The 19,415-nt window shown below is 41.1% G+C and overlaps 1 protein-coding gene across 9 annotated transcripts in view; it reads left to right on the forward strand.

Moving 5' to 3' along the window:
* Window positions 1-19,415, forward strand: part of GRIP1 (glutamate receptor interacting protein 1) — a 395,387-nt gene that overhangs the window by 339,460 nt on the left and 36,512 nt on the right. For 6 of the 9 annotated variants that reach the window (XM_087723475.1, XM_087723470.1, XM_087723471.1 and 3 more), the window contains exons 8-11: window positions 11,757-11,904; window positions 12,481-12,650; window positions 17,313-17,465; window positions 18,096-18,248. In XM_087723475.1, the coding sequence (XP_087579601.1) occupies window positions 11,757-11,904; window positions 12,481-12,650; window positions 17,313-17,465; window positions 18,096-18,248 (624 nt within the window). The remainder of the gene's footprint in view (window positions 1-11,756; window positions 11,905-12,480; window positions 12,651-17,312; window positions 17,466-18,095; window positions 18,249-19,415) is intronic. The other 3 variants (XM_087723477.1, XM_087723478.1, XM_087723479.1) reach the window with 1 other exon arrangement.

A 19,415-nucleotide genomic window follows, 5' to 3' on the forward strand; every position in this document is an offset into this window, starting at 1 on the left:
GCGACTGCTGAAAAGGCCCTCCTCCTTGTAGTTGCCAGCCGACACTGGCTGGCCGATGGAATGCGGAGGAGGCCCAGTCTATGCGATCTTATAGGTCGTAGGGAGGTAATCGGCAGAAGGCGGTCTCTCAAGTATCCAGATCCACTGCCATGTAGGGCTTTATGGGTGAGTAAAAGCACCTTGAAGCGCATCCGGAGATCGACAGGTAGCCAGCGCAGCTCGCGGAGGATAGGTGTTATGCGGGTGAATCGGGGTGCACCCGCGATCACTCGCGCGGCCGCGTTCTGCACTAACTGAAGTCGCCGGATGCTCCTCAAGGGCAGCCCCATGTAGAGCACATTGCAGTATTCCAGCCTAGAGAGCACAAGGGCCCGAGTGACTGTTGTGAGTGCCTCCCGGTTCAGGTAGGGTCGCAACTGGCGCACCAGGCGTACCTGGGCGAATGCCCCCCTGGTCACAGCCGCTAAATGGTGGTCGAATGACAGCTGTGGATCCAGGAGGACTCCCAGATTGCGAACCCTCTCTGAGGGGTATAAAATTTGACCCCCCAGCCTGAGTGTTGGAATGTTAGCCAAATCTTTGGGAGGGAAACACAACAGCCACTCGGTCTTTTCTGGGTTGAGCACAAGCTTGTTAATCCTCATCCAGTCCATAACGGCCTCAAGACCCCGGCCCATCACGTCAACCGCTTCATTGATTTGGCACGGGGCGGACAGATACAGTTGAGTATCGTCCGCATATTGATGGTATCTAATCCCGTGCCTGCGGATGATCTCTCCCAGCGGTTTCATGTAGATGTTGAATAGCAGGGGGGATAAGACCGAACCCTGCGGCACCCCATAATTTAGGGGCCTTGGGGACGATCTCTGCCCTCCCACTAACACCGACTGCGACCTGTCCGAGAGGTAGGAGGAGAACCACCGTAGCACGGTCCCTCCCACTCCCACCTCCCGCAGTCGTCGCAGAAGGATACCATGGTCGATGGTATCGAAAGCCGCTGAGAGGTCAAGGAGGACCAGGATGGAGGGATGTCCTTCATCTCTGGCTCTCCAAAGATCATCCATCAATGCGACCAAAGCGGTTTCTGTGCTGTAACCGGGTCTGAAGCCAGACTGGAAGGGGTCTAGATAGTTTGCTTCCTCCAAGGACCGTTGGAGCTGAAAGGCCACCACCTTCTCAACAACCTTCCCCAGAAAGGGGAGGTTGGAGACCGGGCGATAGCTGTTGAGAACAGCTGGATCCAAGGATGGTTTCTTCAGGAGGGGTCTCACCACCGCCTCTTTCAATGAGGCGGGGAAGTTCCCCTCCCGAAGGGAGGCGGTTACAACCGCCTGGATCCAGCCTCGTGTCACCTCACTGCAGTTAGCAACCAGCCATGAGGGACACGGATCCAGAACACAGGTGGAGGAACTTACAGCTCTCATGGCCTTGTCCACATCCCCGGGGATAACGTCCTGAAACTCAACCCAGAGCTGTTCTACTTGGTCCCCCTGTGCCTCGGCTGGAACTGCGGGTGTGGAGTCCAAGTCCGACCGAAACCGAGCAATTTTGTCCGCTAAGAATTGGGCATATTCTTCCGCTCTGCCCTGCAGGGGTTCCCCCGTCTCCCTTTTGTTTAATAGGGAGCGGGTTATCCTGAACAGGGCGGCTGGACGGGACTCAGCGGATGCAACCAGGGAGGCTATATGTGATCTTTTAGCTGTCCTAAGTGCCCTAGTATATTCCCTGGTGCAGGTGGTTACCATTGCTCGGTTCGATTCGGACTTATCGGACCTCCAACGGTGCTCTAGGCATCTCCTCCGGCGCTTCATTTCCCGGAGCTCCTCGGTGAACCAAGGAGGCCTCCGGGATCCGCCGCCTCGGAGGGGCCGCAGTGGCGCAATCCGGTCGAGGGCCTCTGACGCTGCCGAGTGCCACGCAGCAGCCAGAGTCTCCACCGGACTGTGGGCGAAAGTGTCAGGAATAACCCCAAGCTCTGTCTGGAACCTTGATGGCTCCATAAGACGCCTGGGGCGGAACCACCTGGTCGGTTCCTCCTCCCTACAGTGGGGGTTTGGCCTCCGGAAGTCGAGCCTCAGCAGGCAATGGTCTGACCACGACAGGGGTATGATGTCACTCCCCCTCAGACCAAGATCACAAATCCACTGCTCCGAGAGAAATACAAGGTCAAGCATGTGTCCCGCTGTATGGGTTGGGCCTCGAATTACTTGGGTCAAGCCCATGGCTGTCATGGAAGCCATGAACTCCCTCGTCCCATCAGAGTTTTCACCGAGCGACGGCAGATTAAAGTCCCCCAGGACCATCAGCCTAGGGAACTCAATCGCCAGCTCGGCTACCGACTCGAGGAGCGAGGGGAGGGCTGCTGCAACGCTGTTGGGAGGCAGGTACGTTAGCAGCAGACCCACTTGACCCTTGAGGACCAACTTTAACAGCAAAGACTCACACCCGACAATCTCCGGAGCAGGGACCCTACGAGGAACTATAATTTAATTATAGTCATATGCAAATAGAAAATATGATAATAATAGAAAAGTTGTGAGTTTGGAGATTCCTGATCTACTTTATTGTGCTTTCCTCCTGTCTTTGAATTGTGTGTGTGTGGCGGGGGGGGGGGGTAATCTGGATAGAAAAAGGGTTGTCCTGAGTGCCCCATATACATTGTTGCATCCTTTACCTAACTATATTTATTTCAATATTGGTATAATCCAAATGAAGTTTTTTTTTACCTGGATCAATTGATAATTGCCCACATTTGTATGCCAACTCAAAAGTTTGTACACGTTCTGAAGTGTTTTTATAATATTGTATAGGGCCTGTAGTATGTGTCTTAATCAATAGCTTCAAAGCTAATGTGTGTATTTAGGATGGTAGTTTAAATTTCATTTGATCATTTTCATGGCATCTCAAAACAAAGCACATCAAAGAGGCTTGTCAAGGGAGGGAAAACACATGTCCCTTTAGAAGATGTTGGACATTGTTCAACATAATTGATCGTGTTAGAGAGTGCTTAGGAGAATTGGAATTTAAATGTAAATATAATGGGCTAATTACCTGCTATTAAATAATTTGCATACACCCATAAAATTTATCTCCTGCCTGATACATTTTAGTGTTTTGATTAGCTTGTATGAAAACAGTAAATAGTACTGCATCAGCTTGGTTTTTTTCTAAACATACAGTAAGTATTGCAGTCAGGATTCAATGAAACATCAAATCAGTGGTGGGATTCAAATAATTTAACAGCCAGTTTTCTGCCCTAATGACTAGCTGGGTAGGCGGGGCTCGGTGGTCATGTGACTGGATGGGCGTGGCCAACTCAACGTCACTCACATCGATGGGCGCTTCGTCTTAGCTGTTAGAATGTAATAAGGGTTAACTGGAGAGACAGTTTCTGTAAGCAAGGTAATAAAAATTAGTCTAGAAACAACACCAGAATGTTTCCTTCCTGCCTTCCTTACAGGATTAGCCCTGTAAAGTGGAAAGAAACAAAAGGAGATTTCTTCAAACAACCGATTCTCCGAACTGCTTAGAAAGTTAACAACTGGTTCTCCCGAATAGGTGCGAACTGGCTGAATCCCACCACTGCATCAAATGATCCTTCTTTTATTATGGTCAGGCTAGGAAAGAAACTAATGCTAGGGGTGGGGAGGAAAGGAGGAGGATAGCAGGGAAATAAGGTGGAAATAGAGCTAAAATCTTTGTCTTTACATGCTAATTCAGCTACCATAATTACGGTTAAGAGAAGGAAGAGAATTGGAAACATGACTACAGTACACAATTAGATTCTAATTCCTTCCATTCATAGGAAGCACAACAGTTCACAAGCAAAATTGCAGACAACAACCTAGGGTACATTTTGGAGAAATCTAATTTTTTAATTATTGGCTTTCACATCCAGAATAATTATTGCCTCTTTTAACTCAGAGCAATTTAGTTTAACAGTGAGAAAAGAAAGGTGGGGCATATAATCAGAGCTAGACTTACTTTCTTTGGATTACTTTCCCTGAAGGGATTTCTGTGTATTTATTTTATCCCTTTCCTTCCCATAACTATTTCTAGGTGTAGGTATTGCTCTTAAATAATAAACAATTGTTCCAAAAAGTGCGATTCTACCAATTGAACTTATTTTTTGAGCACTAGAGCTCTTTCTATTATTTATAGTGGTATGTACTTAAAGGTGAGCTTTCAAAGCCAGTAGATGCATTAATTGTTTTCTCCCTCTCTGCTATACTCTTTGTTCACCTGAAATTACAGTGAAAATTCTGGTTTCTGTAAAGCATTTTCTGAAAATCTAAATTTTAGATTTACTTTTTTTATATAACTTTTATTTTTAAATATACCGTATTTTTCGGAGTATATGATGCTCCGGAGTATAAGATGTACATTACTTTTTGGGGAGGAAAGCAATAAAAAAAATCTGCCTCTGCATAACAGCATCCATCAGTATTCAGCTGGCTAGCATTCTTACAGCAGACGGCCTGGTCAGTTCAACACATTGTTGCAGCCTGATTCAGCATGAGCAGCAATCAGCTGTTCCAGGTTGTAGGGATTGTCACAGTTCATCACCTCTGTGCTTCACATTTTTGGCGTCCACGCATCACATTTTTAGCCTCCGCATGTCATATTTTTGGCCTCCACACGCTCTGTTTTAGACCTGTTCCAGGCTGTGGGGATCACCACAGCACATCACTGCCAATTGCTGCCTCTGTGCATCATGTTTTTGGGCCATCGCATGTTGCTTTTTCGGCCTCCGAAGGCCACGTTTTTTGCTCTGCATGTCCTATTTTTGGCCTATTCCAGGCAGCGGGGATCACTGCCATCGATCCTCACTGCCTGGAACTGGCTGAAAATGCAACATGTGGAGGCCAAAAATGGGGCATGTGGAGGTTAAAAATGCAACGGGTGGATGCCAGAAATACAATGCGCAGAGGCGGTGATCAGCAGCAATGAGCTGTGGCAATCCCGGAAGCTTGGAATGGGTCTAAAATGGGTCATGTGGAGGCTAAAAATGCAATGCACAGAGGCTGAAAATGCAACAGAGGTGGCGATCAGTGGCAATGTGCTGTGGCGATCCCCACAGCCTGGAACGGGTCTAAAATGAGTCGTGTGGATTGAGGCTTGACTTTCGGAGACCAAACCCCCACTGTAGGGAGGAGGAACCGACCAGGTGGTTCCGCTCCAGGCGACTTATGGACCCTTTGGGGTTCCAGACGGAGCTTGGGGTTATTCCTGATACTCTCGCCCGCAGTACGGCGGAGACTCTGGTTGCTGCCTGGAATTTGGCAGCGACAAAGTCTCTTAACCGGATTGCGCCTCTACGGCCGCTCCAAGGCAGTGGATCCCGGAGGGTTCCTTGGTTTACTGAGGAACTCCGGGAGATGAAGCGCCAAAGGAGACGCCTAGAGCACTTATGGAGGTCCAGTAAATCCGAATCGAACCGAGCATTTTTGACAACCTACATCAGAGATTACGTTCGGGCAATTAGGACGGCTAAGAGAACACATATTGCCTCTCTGGTTGCATCTGCTGAGTCGCGCCCAGCCGCCCTGTTTAGGATAACCCGTTCCCTCCTAAATAGGAGGGATACGGGCGATCCGCTGCAGGGCAGGGCTGAGGACTACGTCCAATTTCTCGCAGACAAGGTTGCTCGGTTCCGGGCGGACCTGGACTCCAATCCTGCAGAACCAGCCGAGGCACTAAGGGATGATCTGGTAAGCCATCGCTGGATTGAGTTTCAAGCTGTTACCCCTGAGGATGTGGACAAGGCGACGAGAGCTGTAGGTGCCTCCACATGTGTGCTGGACCCGTGCCCCTCCTGGCTGGTTGTAAACAGCAGTGAGGTGACACGAGGCTGGATCCAGGCGGTTGTTACCACCTCTCTACGGGAGGGGGTCTTTCCCCCCGCTTTAAAGGCAGCGGTGGTGAGACCCCTCCTGAAGAAACCATCCTTGGATCCAGCCGTTTTAAATAACTATCGTCCAGTCTCCAACCTCCCCTTTGTGGGGAAGGTTGTTGAGAAGGTGGTGGCCTTTCAGCTCCAGCAGTCCTTGGAGGAAGCCAGTTATCTCGATCCATTCCAGTCTGGCTTCAGACCTGGCTGCAGCACAGAAACCGCTTTGGTCGCGTTGACCGATGATCTTTGGAGAGCCAGGGATGGAGGCCACGCCTCCATCCTGGTGCTCCTTGACCTCTCGGCGGCTTTTGATACCATCAACCATGGTATCCTTCTGCGACGACTGCGGGAGGTGGGGGTGGGAGGCGCTGTTTTACAGTGGTTCTCCTCTTACCTCTCGGACAGGTCGCAGTCGGTGTTAGTTGGGGAGCAGAGATCGACCCCTAGGCCCCTAACGTATGGGGTGCCGCAGGGTTCGGTCCTGTCCCCCCTCCTTTTCAACATCTACATGAAACCGCTGGGTGAAATCATTCGACGGCACGGGATAAAATACCATCAATATGCGGACGATACTCAGTTGTATCTGTCCGCCTCGTGCCAACTCAACGAAGCGATGGATGTGATGAGCCAGGGTCTGGAGGCTGTTAAAGACTGGATGGGGGTCAACAAGCTTGTGCTCAATCCAGAAAAGACCGAGTGCCTGTTGTGTTTCCCTCCCGCGAATTGGCCAAGTGTTCCATCTCTCAGGCTGGGGGGGTCAAATTATACGCCCCTCAGACAGGGTTCGCAACTTGGGAGTCCTCCTGGACCCACAGCTGACCTTCAAACATCATTTGTCAGCTGTGACCAGGGGGGCATTTGCCCAGGTTCACCTGGTACACCAGTTGCGTCCCTACCTGAACCGGGAGGCCCTCACAACAGTCACTCGTGCCGTTGTGACCTCTAGGCTGGAATACTGCAATGTGCTCTACATGGGGCTGCCCTTGAAGAGCATTCGGCGACTTCAGCTAGTCCAGAATGCGGCCGCGCGAGCGATTGTGGGTGCACCTTGCTTCACCCACATAACACCTATCCTCCGCGAGCTGCACTGGCTACCTGTTGATCTCTGGGTGCGCTTCAAGGTGCTACTTATCACCTATAAAGCCCTTCATGGTAGTGGGCCTGGGTACTTGAGAGACCGCCTACTGCCAATTACCTCCACTAGACCGATACGATCACATTGATTAGGCCTCCTCCGAATTCCATCTTCCAGCCAGTGCAGACTGGCAACTATCCGGAGGAGAGCCTTCTCGGTGGCTGCTCCGACCCTTTGGAACGAACTCCCTGTGGAGATTCGGACCCTCACCACCCTCCAGTCCTTCCACGCCGCTTTAAAGATCTGGCTGTCCCGGCTGGCCTGGGGTTAAGATTGTAGCCCCACCCGAACTGTATGACTGTTGTGCTCTTTTTTTAACATGTTGTATTGTCTACTGTTTGTCTTTCCCCGCCCCTTTTTGAATTGTGAGCCACCCTGAGTCCCCCCAGGGAAAAGGGCGGCATACAAATAAAGGAAACTAAACTAAAATGCAATGCACAGAGTACGAAAACAGGCAAAGGATGGGAACAGGTGGGTGGGCAGGTGGGGCTTCAGCAACATTCATTGTGTAAGATGCACAGGCATTTCCACCCACTTTTGGGGGGAGAGTGTGTCTTATACTCTGAAAAAATATGGTACATAAGTATTAAATTCATGATGTGGCATCTGAATATCATTAGTTTTGATACATAATAATAGTGGTAATATTGATAATATTGTTACATTATTAATATTCACATAATTATAATATTATAAATATTAACAAGTGGTTAACAAGTTAGTATATAATCCTACATCATTTAATTATTCAATATTTTAATACACAATACTAATAACAGCAGTGACGTGCGGTGAGGTTTATGGCTGGTGAGGCAAGCGGGCAAAAGCTGCCCTGCCGCCCCGGAGCTATGTCCGACATAGAGGCAGGACGCCATGTCCATTTTATTATGTAGCTTACATTCTGGCTTTTACAGCCAGCACTTGTAAGAATAAATCTAACTTTGAAATATATATATATATATTTAATATATTCTACTTAGAGTCATGTCTAAGGGGCAGTGTTAATCTTTATTTCTTAGCCAAGGGAGCCAGCATTGTTTGAAGATTTTTCCATGGTCATGTGGCCAGCATGGTTATATGCTGATGCACATGAAACACGGTTATCTTCCCACTGAAGGAGTACCTATTTATCCACTTGCATTTGCATGCTTTCAAATTGCTTGGTGGGCAGAAGCTGGGACAAGTAATGGGAGTTCACCCCATTGCAATGGCATTTGGGTCACAAACCTGGTCTGTCACTATTCATCTGACAAGCTCAACATTTTTAACCACTGAGCCATCACATCCCCTGATATATAATCCTTTCTAAGATACTTGAGGCATTAGGTTCCACATTTAATTAACCAAGTGAAATAGATAGAATACAAACTTTTGACAGGGAATCAGCAATAGTTTTGACATTTCACCCTCTTGTTTCTCACTGATAGTGTTTCTGATTTTTCTCACAAGATCTGAGATACATAAAAGGTTACTTTGATTAATGAAGCATGAATTCTGCCAAGTACATACATTGTTAAATTAGGAAAAACAAATTCAAACAAAAATACTATACATAGACACCAGTTTCCCAGAAATGGTCAATATCAACAATGTACAAGTAATAGGGTAACAAAATGGAGTGCATGGTGTGTTTTTAAATCTATCTTTTCTTTCCTCTTTTTCTTTTGATTTGTTTGTATTGTTAGCCGCCTGGAGTCTTACGGGATTGGGCGGCATACAAATGTTATTAAACTTCTAAACTTTAACTTTGGAGAGTATGGCAGTTTAGTGCAACAATTTAAACATACAATGCATGTTTAGGAAGTTTACCTTTGCAAAGTGCTTTCTAATTATTGAATAACTATATTTTCACACTTCTGAAATATTTTGTATGCAGTCTTGTAGAAAATATGTGTACGTAATACATTAAACATCTAATGTGTTGAGTTTCAGTTTTAATTGCTGCAGTTTTAATCACTGCAATGTAATATATATATATATTTAAAGTCTGAAAATGGTTTTATACTTGTAGGCATGTCTATAGATTATCAACAAATTACCAGTGATTGAGGCAGCTTTAAAAGCCTGCATTAAGTTCTCCAAACTTTAGCCCAACACATAAGCTAGCACTACACAACTTTATGCATAATTCTTTTTCCTGTGCAGATGAACATGAAAAACTGCACACTTATACTGTAAAGTAGAAGTTTTGTTCAGTATTTTTGCTTGTAAGAGAAATTCAATCTTCAAAAACAATAGATAAAATAATTCTAGTAGCCTTGGGCAATAGTGTCAGAATAGAATAAATGGACTTTGTAACAGGACTTTCTTTTTCATCCAAATTCTATAATAAATTCTGTGGAACACATTCATCTGGAAACAGTGCTTTGAATCTGTCAAGATAATTTTGTTTATCTACATACATCAACAAATAAACCTCCTTTCCAGAATATTCTTCAAAGGGATGGAGGAGACCATCACTTTCTTTGGTTTCACAGAAATGAAATTTGCATTCTAATTCCTATTTGAGTGGAATGCTGAAAGTATTTCTCCTTTGTCGTGATTAGGTTTCTTAAGGGAAAAAGTATCCTGTTGTTTGATTAAAAAGCCCAGGTTGTTATTAGCAAGCTGGAAGCAATTATAGGGTCTCTGGGAAGCTTTAATCAAGTCTTGTGTGCTGATTGAGATGTAATGTGCAGAAGTAGGAAAACATAATAATAAAATAAAATTCTAAGAGTACCTTCCATGCCCATAGTTCATCAGCATGTATTATATAATTGCATAGCCAATACACAGCATGGTATATGAATGCTTTAGTCAAAATGTAAATATCTTAATAATTTAAGTATGTTTTGTGCATGAATGATTTATATATTTATTATTCATGGTTACCGTAATGTTTTTACTTGTACACGATAAACTAATCTGTCTTGGCTTTGTATTTATTTATTTATTATCTTTGCCACAACTTTTTTCTTAATATTTTGGAAGTCTGCATTTACTTCTGCCATTTTAAAAGACATTAGGAACATAGTTGGGTAAAGTCTAAACTTAATACATTTTTGAAATTTCTAGGAAACCCTGGAAATAGCAAATTATGTGAAGCAATTATGGTTTGCGTTTTTCACAGTTACTGTGGAAAAGTTTGCACATTCTTCTGAATTATAAAATTGCATTATGCCTTTATCTTTTCAACTAGAACTAGAAGTAATCATCTTTATCATAAGAAAAATGCCAAAATCCATATCGGGATAGTAAAACTTCATCTAGCAAACTCAAAGATCACAAACCCAACTCCTTAAAAACTGGAGGCCAAAAATTGTAGCCAACTTTTTCCAGTGACTTAATTTATTACATCCATGTTTACTTTGGCTGTCTCCCCTTCCCCCAAAAGGACTTTAAATGTGTAAGATTCCAGCTGCAGAGAACTTCATGGCTATACGGTAAATAAATTCAGGGGGAGAAAAAAATCAGCCACAGTTCTGCATTATAGAGAGTTAATACCTTGAATGCTATTTTGTGACTTTTTGAGAGGAATATTCTAAGACATTTTTGGCTTGATGGCTATGGTGATTCCCAGTCATCCAGGTCATAGTTGTCCCAAAGGTGCTTTTCCAAGAGGGACCTGGACTCTCTGGTTTATCTTTGAAGAAATTTCTTTTCTTGTGCAAGAAGCTTCTTCAGCTCTGGCTGGGTGGTGGGGAATGGAAAGATTTATATTCCTTGCAGATGGCTGGTCATTTGCATTCTTTTAGAGCAGGACTGTCAAACCTGCAGGTTCATCTGTGTTATCAGGGTCACCCGAGTAGTGCAAATGGATGTGGAGTCTTCTTTTAATTGTTGAAAGGACTGTGTTGTAGACTGGAAATAGATGATGACGTATCCCTCCTCCTCTGTTGAGAGAGAGCTGTTCAATTCAAATTCAAAATTGCATTATTATATACATTTGCATTATTTTGCCATTGTTTTCACTGCAATCACACAGAATTTGATCACTGACTTGGTGATAGTATGGTTGGAATCTTAAAATATGATGATTGGGATAATAGATATTCTTCAGTCCTTCCTGGAAGATGTTTCAGCAGGATATTATATAATCAGTGCAAATACGTAAAAATTGTAGTAAAACAATATATGTTGGATGATTTCTGTTTTCCCAGAGTTGTATGTATAAGCTATATATAATATGCAGTTTAAGCTTTCAATTTAAGCTGTTATGCATAATATTAAGCTTTCAATTGAAGGTATTATGTTTAATAATTCACAGACAGAATATTAAACAGATGTCTTTCTGAGTTTCAGATGTATTGATTCAATATAGTTGCCATGTATACACTTCTTTTTAGTTAATGCTAATCTAAATAACACACTTTGCACTAATAAGATGATAATAATTGGCACTGGTTAAAACAGGCAATATTGCAGACATATATTGATTGTTACCTTGCAGATTTAGAACTGCAAGCCCAAGTGCTAAATATAATGTAGTAGAATTATATCAAGACAGCTGTATTCAGGGCAGTTGTTATTGTACTTTCAACTACAAACACTAGAAGAGCCAATTTCACAAATTTTGTTTCTGATACAAAAGTCATTTTTAAAATAGCAAGCCAAAGTATTTTACCAATTGTTATTTGGTTAGAAAGATATACAACTGCTGTTTTAAAATCCATTTTGGAAATTACTTATTGGAAGCCTTCAAAATGAATTTAATATGCCATTATGAAGCACTGACATTTGCTTTTACAGATTCAGTAACAACAGCTTCTGGGCCACTGCTTGTCGAAGTTGCCAAAACCGCTGGTTCTGCTCTGGGCGTTGCGCTATCTACCTCAATGTGTTGCAGCAAGCAAGTCATTGTTATAGATAAAATAAAATCTGCAAGTATAGCAGATAGGTGAGTTGTAGTGCACCCTGTTTTGTAATTCATCTGTATACAAATCATATGGAAACATAATCTGGCACTCAGGAGAGCAATTTACACAGTAAGAGTATGGATAGCAGAACAATCAGAAAGAACTAAATTGTAGACAGGTCAAAACTCAAAACCTCAGCTCCAAAAATGCTTTCCCTCAAAGTTGTTCCTCCCCAAATATTTGTTAAATATTTAATGCTACGTTTTCTTCAAAAAAATTCTTCCAACTATTTAGTTGAGTTCAATTTGCCCTCCTTTCAATCTCTGCAATTCTTTGGTGTCTCTGCACTCGAGAGTTCTGGGAATTATAGGCAGGTTAACTACTTGCCTGTTCTAGACAAACTGGCAGAAATGGCAACCGAAATTATTTTTTTCTAAGCATATTGAAGAAAAGCCTTACCAAATAAAAATCAGCATGGATTCCATAAAGGCAATCCTGCCATATCAGTCTTGTAATCAAATAAAAAAAAGTTATGAAAGAAATAACCACAAAACCAGGGAATGATATACTTCAAAATCATACTGGACTATTTTGAAATGTTTTCTTTTTTTCCATAGATGTGGTGCACTGCATATAGGTGATCACATTCTGTCTATTGATGGTACTAGCATGGAATACTGTACTTTGGCTGAAGCAACACAATTTTTGGCTAATACTTCTGACAATGTCAAACTAGAGATCCTTCCCCATCATCAGACACGCCTTGCACTTAAAGGACCAGAACATGGTAGGATGATTATATTTCTATTATGTTCATTGAATTATTTTCATTTAGCTGTTTGAATTCATTGGGACTTGATTGGAATAAATGTGCTTCACGTGAATAGAATTTAATACTGAGGTAAAATCATTTGGGAGAGTGGCTTTACTTATGTGAGAGAGTAGCTGAAGACTTGCCTAAAGATTTGCATATAATTTTGTTTTTATAGGTATCCATCATCAACAGGTGTTTCATTCTATACTGCTTTAACTACCTTATTTATTGTTATTTGCAACAATGTAGTTCTGTGCATACTGAATATTCCTCTGAGTATAAATTTGCAATCATTTTCAGCCAATATAAGATTGGCTAAAATTTAGGACTTGGTTAATAGGACTTTGGTTGACACGAAGCAAAAATTAAATTTGCTCAAACAAAATTTCATGTTACTGTGTTAGTAGCAAGAATATTGCTTAGCTATCCAAGGTGGATTAAGAGAATTAATGACATCTTCTTGTCCAAAGCAGTGATAATTATATGTTAATACCTTAATTAATAAATTAAAAGATTTAGGGTGGAGTGAAATGCAAGTTAGAGTGGTAATGATAACTAATTACTCTCAGTAAGCGGACACTAAGCGGACACTAACAGGCAAAAAGAAAGGAAATATCACGTGAGATGAATATTTCTTTCGCTTGTATTTCTCACAAAAAAAAAGCATATCTTGATATTACAACAGGGCTGGAGAATAAAGTAATAACTGGTTTTGAGAAAAAGTGAATTGCATAATAAATATTTTTTTAAAACATTATACCTAAGAAGAGGCAAGATCAGCAGTGGGATTCACTTACCTTCCCTACTGGTTCACAAATGTGAGCATGCGAGAATGCTTTACTTGCATGTGCCACATCTGTGCATGTGCACCGCCTTCTGTGCATGCGCAGTGCTCACGCATTATGTCGGGGCAGATGGGCGGAGCCTCCCACAGCCGCCGCTACCGGTTTGCCTGAACCAGAGAGAACCTGAACTGAATACCACCTCTGGACAAGATGATAGAAAAGAGTTATGAGGAAATTTCTTCAGTCCCAGAATCCTTTGTGCACAACTTTCAGATTTTGGTATAATTTTTCCCTATTTGTGGTGCTTTCCTTGAAAGATCGGTGTTTATAATCATAAAAGAAATTTTCACAAGTAGAAAAGATTCTTTGCTACAAAATGTACACTAAAACAGGGGAAGCATATGCTGTATTTTATGGGTTAGGCATAATCTAGTTAATTCAGTGTGAAATGCATGAATAGAGATGGTGTCTCTTTTCATTCAGAAAGTACTCAATCATTGTCCTTCCTGGATGATTAAATCTGCCAAGTTTCCACTGGTCAAGAGAGTTGATCAGTCCCCCTCTGAATGTGTAACGGTTGCCATCTGCTTAAGAAGGCAATTATAAGATTGTTAACTGCAAAAATCCCTTGATTTGGAAAATCTCTGTAATTATAGAAAGCTGTAAGGCTCAAGCATTCTGCTCCATGGGTAGAGTGGTTGAGAAAGTAGTAATCTTACAGCCCCATAGGATTTAGATAAAATAATTACCTGAACCCATTTCAGTCAGTGTTTCATCTGAGATGTCCCAAGAGTGATTCAGTTGTGCTAGTGGAGGTCTGTTTCAGAAGCTAGAAATGGGGAGCTCCCATATTCTTCAGGACTTTTGATGCTATTGTCCATGGCACTGAGGACATGTGATGTAGTGGTAAGGTCCAAGTTGCCTTTCGTTCTGCCAGTAGTGATAAGCTATTAGAGATAGTTCTTATAAAGATTGGCAGAACACATGGGATAAGGACACACCCAGCGGCTATTAAACCAATTAATGCTACTATAGCCTGTAATCCTGGGAGTTTGGGAAACCAAGTGCTAAACATTTCCTTAAAATCAAACCAATTCCATACCTGGTCAGGATTGTGTGTGAGTTGCCGCATCTCTGTTGTCAACCATTTTGCCCGAGGTGGAATCAAACTGAGGAGAGTATACGGATTGGACACAGAGGGGTGTATAGTGACCATCACATTGTTAACGATCCTCAAATCCTGCAACAATTCTTCAGACTGTTCTGCCACCGCGTCTCCCCACTGATCTATGTACTGAAACTGGTTTGGGTATTTTTCCTCATTAGCAGCTATCAAGGAGGTTAAGTCATCAATGGTTTGAAACTTGAATGTACCCTCCGGGGGCCAATTAACTCCCATGTGGGGCCATTTCTGTTGACACAGGTATCGTAGTCTCTCCCTAGTTACTTTGGGATAGGGCACCCTATATTCGGTGTGATTACAAGGTTATGTAACTTTTGTGATACCCAGATTGTTAATCTCAATTATCTCATAGTGATAGGTTCTACCTTGTTGCCTTTACTGTTTAATATCTACGTGAAACTGCTGAGGAAAAGATGCAGAGCTTTGGAGTGGAATATCAGAAGGCTAATGATATCTACTGTTTTCTATAATCCAGTTCCCAGGGTTTAATCAATATCCTTAAACATTACCTGATTTTAATAATGGTCTTGATGAGGGACAGAAGGCTGAAATTAATTTCAGATAAGGGGAAGGCACTATTGATCAAAAGAAATTTGAACTCAAGAACTGAGATAAAATTTGTTTTGGTTGGGGTGTTCTCCCCAAGAAGAGCAGTTGTATATTTTGGGATTACATCTTGACCCCTAGCTGACCTCAGATTTCAGGATAAAGGTGGAATAAGAGCACAATTGCACAAGTATGGTTAGTACATGAAACTGCAACCCTGAGACAGCCAGATTCACTGATAGTCATGCGCACTGCAATCTCTCTTGATACCAAAACATACATTATTTGGGGGTAAAATTCTGGTGCAGAATGTGATGGCCAATCTATTACCCAGTGCAAGGTACAGGATTCAGTCCTATATTGAAAGATAATGAAATCCAGTTGCCTACTAAGTACAAGTGAAGATGCTTGGGTTCGTGTTTAAAGCCCTAAAAAGTTACAGCCTGACTCTCTGAGAGGCAATCTCTCCCAGTACTGTAGGAACATACCTGGTCATGATCAGCAAGAGAAACTTTTTTGAAGATGGTCCCATTGTCAGAGGTTCACCTGTTTGATTTGTGGGAGAGTATCTTCTTCTATGAGGCTCCAATCCTATGTTATGTACTCCACAGAAAAGAATATTTGATTCCACTCCCCCAAATTAGGAACACATTTTTTCCAACCTTATAATTGTTAATATCATTGTTACTGATTTTAATTGACTTTATGTATATTTTATTTTATTCCAATCTATTTTAAGTATCTGTACAAAAGAAACAATATAAATTTAATAATAAATAAAGGTGTGTAATTCTTTCCAAATTACTGGCGAATAAGAACATGTTCTGTTTAGTGTTAAAAATGTTTTTGTTTGTTAATTGCAGCAACATTATACCTAGATAACCCATGAGAAAAATATACAAATATGATTGATAAAAGAATCCAAGAGGAAACTTCCTTTCAGTCCTTAGTGAATAAGCAAGGAGAAATTTGAAGTCTATTTTATACTTTTTTCATGTTTTGTGTCAATTTATAATAATTTAACATCTTAGCAATGCAATAGCAATAGTGCTTAGACTTATATACTGCTTCACAGTGCTTTCCAGCATTCTCTAAGTAGTTTACAGAGTCAGCATATTGCCCCCTCCAACAATTTTGTGTCCTCATTTTACCCACCTCGGAAGGATGGAAGGCTGAGTCAACCTTGAGCATGGTGAGATTCGATCTGCCAAATTGCAGGCAGTTGGCAGTCAGCAGAAGTAGCCTGCAATGCTGCACTCTAACCACTGCGCCACCATGGCAATATAAGAATAATTGGAAATTCTCATATATTTTAAAGAATATATATTTAATAAGTTTAGGATTACTTTACCCTCCTTTTTACCTTTTGATGGAAGGAGGGGAGAATCCTTAAGGTAAATTTGATTCAGAAGTGACCATTACAAGGAATAGCATTCGTTTCCTTTCTTGCATTTGTGATGAAAAATAGCCTGAAGAAATTCAGAGCAATAAATTATGACTTTGAATGTCTGTTTTGTCTTTATTAATAATTATCCAACATTGAATTTTTGTTTTGATGTTTAAGAGATGGAATTCATTGCCCTGAAAAATATAGTACCAGAGATAGATGCTGATAAAATTAAAATGTCAAAGTAATAAATTGAAATGACTGACATGTAAGCCACTCTAAATTACTATGAAAAATATATAGTCTCCTGTTTGATTTTTGGTTTTTTAATATATACACATTCATTGGGGGGGGGGATATTTTCTAAATTTAATTACTAATTGTATCTTATTTATGCCAAGGTTGGATTAAATGACTTCTTGAAAGGGTTTAATAATGGTAGCTAAAGACAAGGGCAGATTAAAAATTGATTGAAGATGTTCAGAATTTTTTTGAGGGCTCAAACCCATCAGTGCTGGCGTTGTGGAAGGTTGTGGCATACATCCTAGGATTTGCTAATCACCAGAAAAAGGAGATTGTAGGAACAGCATATTTTTCCAATTACTTTCATTTCCCTTTTTAATTTATTTATACAGTATTACCCAATTACTTTTCCCCGTTTACTCATGATTTTCTGGTTTATTTTCTTTTCATTTTTTTAATATGTACTTTCTCTCATTCCTCCATGTGGGCAGTAAAGGTTCAAAGGAGCAACAAGCAGACTCTATGGGATCTTTATGCCAACCACAGCAGTGCCCTCAGTTGCCACCATTATAACACCAAACACCCTGATCATTTCAGGACGCCAGCTTTGAAATGCCAGAAAACACCACCTCAAAAAAGTCCTTGTAATGTTCCATACTTTTTCCATCTGTTGTTGTGTTATTGTTGTTTTCCTAATGACATTCTTTTTCTCATGTTCTTTTCCTATTTCTGGCTTTAAAAACTTTTGGTTTCATAGGATCTCAGTGCTTGTCACAAGCATGTTCAGGTTATTCTGACATAGTATCTTTTCCTGCTCTGATTCTACATTTTCATAAAGAAAGTTTTTGAAAACTACAGAGGTTCCAGTTTTCCTAAGCACATTGATGTATGGTTAAGTACTCTTTCAAGGAAATACTGTTAAATGCAAAATCTATGTCAGAAATTATCTTTTTCAAATGCTAGATTTGAAATTTTGATTTCTAATCACATTGGTATGTATAATTTCACATTTTTAGAAACGGTTGAAGTAATTGTGAAAATGACAATAGCCTATTTATTTAAGAAAAACAAAGTTATACCTTTGTTCAAGCTAAGATATTTTTTTAAATAATAGACTTCAACCTAAAATTGTTATTTGATGCTTAGATTTCATTAAGTTTCCGATTTGGTTAGTGGAGACTTATAAACTTTAGGCAGTGTCCAGCTTATAACAGATAGTTACAAACACCAACTCTAGAATGCTTTGCACCAAATGTGCCCTTCTCTTTCAACAGCCTTGGTATCTTCATCATTCTCTCCTGCCTCCATGAGCGCATACAGCTTGAGTTCACTAAATATGGGAACTTTACCACGCAGCCTCTACTCTACTAGTCCAAGAGGGACATTGATGAGAAGAAGAATGAAAAAGAAGGACTTCAAAAGCTCATGTAGGTGATCACAAAGGTTATTTGATTTAGAACATAGTTATGAGTCACATCTATATCTATACTGTATAAGTACACTGTAAATAAGATTTATTTGGAGTTGTAAATGAATCAATTATTATTTGATGTCTACATTATTGTTCAGCTACTTCAAATTCTTTGTGTACTAATGGACAGTAGCAAGACAGGATTCTTTATCAGTAAAATTGTCTTTGAGGTCTTGTAAACTCATGTTTATGGGTTTGGAAATCTGCAAGCAGCCTCAGGAAGCAGTCTCATAACAATCCAGCAATTAGAGAAGCAATCTTGGAGCAAATCAATCTTCATGAAAGTATATCTTCTGGTACTTTTTATTCCTGCTTTTTTGGTTTATGATTTTCTCTCCTTAACTATACTTATAAAAATGGTAGTCATTTTTATCTGCTAAGTAGAAGCTTGGCAATTTCTCTTATAGAAATTGTAGCCTTATATAATTATTTACAAATCTGTTATTGTGATTGCAGTTGGTGGGTTGTAGCCATCCATTTAATAATTATATCCAAAATGGACAAGTACAATGGATTATTTTCCATCAAGATTAGATCACTAATGCACTTGCTAAATCTTTTTGAACCAAGGTCCACAACTCCTGGGCCACTGACCTGTTCGTGGCCATGCAAGTGAGCGAAGCTTTATCTGTGTGGCCTGCATGGCCTGTGTGGGATCTAGATAGCACGAGCACGTGAAACAACACACACCCAGCCCGTGAAATAATTGTTTTCTATGGAACTGATCCTTGGTGCCCAAAAGGTTGGGGACTGCTGCTTTAAAAGGTTGAAATCCTTCCTGAACAAATTTTGAGTAGAATGGCCATGGTAGAGAAGCATAAGAAAGCCTCCCTGGATGAGAAAAAAAATCAACTTTTGTGTCAGTGCATGTAACCCAATGTTATTATTTTCACAAATATCTACTATACACAGCTTTTCTTTTGTACTATAGTCAGGCTTTTCTGTAATAAATATTTATCAATAGGACACTTAAAATACAAAATTTAATAAGTCTAGTTTTTTAAAGAGAATCTAGGATATATTTGACTGCAAGATGTATACAGTTTGTATTATCCTTTGTATTAAAATAGTGTTGCAAGCCTGGTAATAAAACATATCAATCACGCGGCTGGGACCTTCTAGT

This window comes from Thamnophis sirtalis, unplaced genomic scaffold (assembly GCF_051295495.1).
Source record: "Thamnophis sirtalis isolate CommonGarterSnake01/CBP01778 unplaced genomic scaffold, rThaSir2_p1.2 scaffold_9, whole genome shotgun sequence".
NCBI lineage: Eukaryota > Metazoa > Chordata > Lepidosauria > Squamata > Natricidae > Thamnophis > Thamnophis sirtalis.